Genomic DNA, 2,500 nt, shown 5'->3' on the forward strand with positions numbered 1-2,500 from the left:
CATGGGACCTGTCAAGGGAGGGAGGGAAGGGGGGGGGGGAAGGGAGATAAGGTCGATTAGAAGGAGTATGTTGTATGTTACTCTCTTGTCCTTTCTCTGTCTCCTTCTGTTTATTTTGTTTTGTCTTTCGCTCTCTCTCTCTCTCTCTCTCTCTCTCTCTCTCTCTCTCTCTCTCTCTCTCTCTCTCTCTCTCTCTCTCTCTTAAAAATAACAATAAAGACAAAAACTTAATCCAATTAAACACAATCAGCCGTATGAAAAAAAGAAGGAAAAATACGTAAATAAAAAAAGTAAAAGAAGGACGAAACAAATAAACAAATAATCTTAAAAGCTAAAAGAAATAGATCGGAAAAGAATATAATAAACAAATCAGTTCAGAAGATAAGACAAAACACGCCCCAAAGATGCCCGAAAACCTCTCACCAACAGCAAAAGCGGCCACGTCCTCCCCGCCGTGAGTCTCCTCCCCGAAGATCGTGGGGACGGCTGCAAGAGGTTCGAAGTCCTTATCCTTCGTGTCCACGCCCGTCAGGTTCCGACGCACCACCTGAGGGAGAAGGGGCGTAAGAGGGAAGGTGGAGGGCGATAAGGATAACGATCATGGTGGTAAATTTAGTAATATTAGTAATGGTAGCAATAATAGTGTAAAGAATGGAGGCATAGGAGGGATTGGAGGCAATTTAATAATAATAAAAAAAAAATAGTGGTAACATTAGTTTGCTTGCTTGAGATTTGCGAAGTTCTGGCTTCGCCCGGGCCTTTCACTTATGGCCCGGCAATAACATTAGTAGATGTAACAGAATCGTAGCAGTAGTTCTATTGCAGTATCTGGCTAGGATTTAGGGAGGCATCGTGGTGTTATTGCAAGGGTAAACTACAAGAATATCGTGTGTTAGGACTCATGAATGGGCTGCCTAGTTGTGTATGGTTAAAGCAGTGGTTTTCTTATCTTCAACCAAACGATTCATTTGTTTCTGATTCAAAAGAAAATACAGGAAAATTATGCATGTTTAGCTTCCATTCTCCTTTACGTTTATACCTATATAATTCTTTCAGCAAAGGATACTGTGCGCGAAACACCCACAAACACGACTTCTCCACAAGCCTCAGCTACATTAACTTACGTCGGAGGAAAGCTAACACCCAAGGATCTATATGCAGTGGCTATTTGGATAAGATCTCGTCTCTCGTTCTCGCTCCCCCGACTTGCTCTGCCGCGATCATCATGCCTTAAGCCTACATCTCTGTGTAATGGACTGCGAAATAGCGACCGCTGAGAGTCGCCTATGGACGCGAGCCTCAGTGAATGAATGTAATGATGCGTATATAATGTAGTATGCGTGGACGAGGTTCAGTAATAAGTCAAGTAATAAATGCGTGTTCTTAGTCAAGCAATAGATGGTACGGATTTAACAGACCGTGGAGGGCTAGACAGGTAGGAGCAGGAGGAACATTGCTAGCATTGACAAGACTAACAAGAAAAAGTTTTATCATAGTGATGATAAAAATGATAACGAAAAAAGCAGCTGATAATGACAATGTGTAAAGTATTCGGTAGTGTTTATCACTCTTCTAATGCTAGCGATGATTGTTGTGATAATAAGAATAATTCTTGATATGACTTATTCAGAATTCAGTAACTGTTAGAGAGAGAGAGAGAGAGAGAGGGAGAGAGAGAGAGAGAGAGAGAGAGAGAGAGAGAGAGAGAGAGAGAGAGAGAGAGAGAGAGAGAGAGGAGAGAGAGAGAGAGAGAGAGAGAGAGAGAGAGAGAGAATCTAAGTAGTCAATATATCCCTGCGTCTCCAGCTAAAATTCATTTTCGATCCAATATGCGTATTGCAACTGGAATCAATTACAGTTTAATTGCATGCTGTAAAGCTTTGATGCCTCATATTTGGCAAAATTCTGAGAGACAATAAGCTCGAAAATCCTCGCGACCTAATAATAAAAGTTACGGCTATAGCAAGTGTTAGTAATAAATACCCGATAAAGAAAAAATAAATAAATAAAAATAAAACACCACTTCACCTCAACAACAACAACAACAACAACAAAAAATACAGTATCAAACACCTACCTTCTCACCATCCCACGTGTAGTTAAATCCGTGACCAGTTGTAAACATGAGTGTTGTGTAAGGCATTCCGTCGGTTACATCAGGGTTGTTTTCCACTACGCCTGGTAGGGTGAAGAAGTAGACAGAATGATTCATGTACATTTATACATTCTCTCTGTCATTCATTTTATTAACGATTGATGTTTAAAAAACAGCTAATAAATATAAGGAAAATATTCTTTTTGAGCGAAAACATTTCTATCAAATACGAAATAAGAATAAGGCATAGATCAGAATCAGTATTTTTCGCGTGAAACAATATTCACAATCATATTTTTCATCCAAAGACAACACCAGCGTTTCAAATTACACCAACTATGAGTTAAAGAAAGTTGTTTACATATGACTGGAAAAGATACGGGAAAGAGCGGGGGAGTGCAAGAG

The 2,500-nt window shown here is 39.9% G+C and overlaps 1 protein-coding gene across 1 annotated transcript in view; it reads right to left on the reverse strand.

Annotated features, from left to right (window-relative positions):
- Nucleotides 1-2,500, reverse strand: part of LOC119570267 (alkaline phosphatase-like) — a 27,017-nt gene that overhangs the window by 887 nt on the left and 23,630 nt on the right. The window contains exons 10-12 of the mRNA XM_037918079.1: nucleotides 2,078-2,178; nucleotides 424-547; nucleotides 1-8 (exon numbers count right to left, since the gene is read on the reverse strand). The exon at nucleotides 1-8 is cut by the window's left edge and continues 887 nt beyond it. Of these exons, the coding sequence (XP_037774007.1) occupies nucleotides 1-8; nucleotides 424-547; nucleotides 2,078-2,178 (233 nt within the window). The remainder of the gene's footprint in view (nucleotides 9-423; nucleotides 548-2,077; nucleotides 2,179-2,500) is intronic.

This window comes from Penaeus monodon, chromosome 4 (genome assembly GCF_015228065.2).
Source record: "Penaeus monodon isolate SGIC_2016 chromosome 4, NSTDA_Pmon_1, whole genome shotgun sequence".
Taxonomy (NCBI): domain Eukaryota; kingdom Metazoa; phylum Arthropoda; class Malacostraca; order Decapoda; family Penaeidae; genus Penaeus; species Penaeus monodon.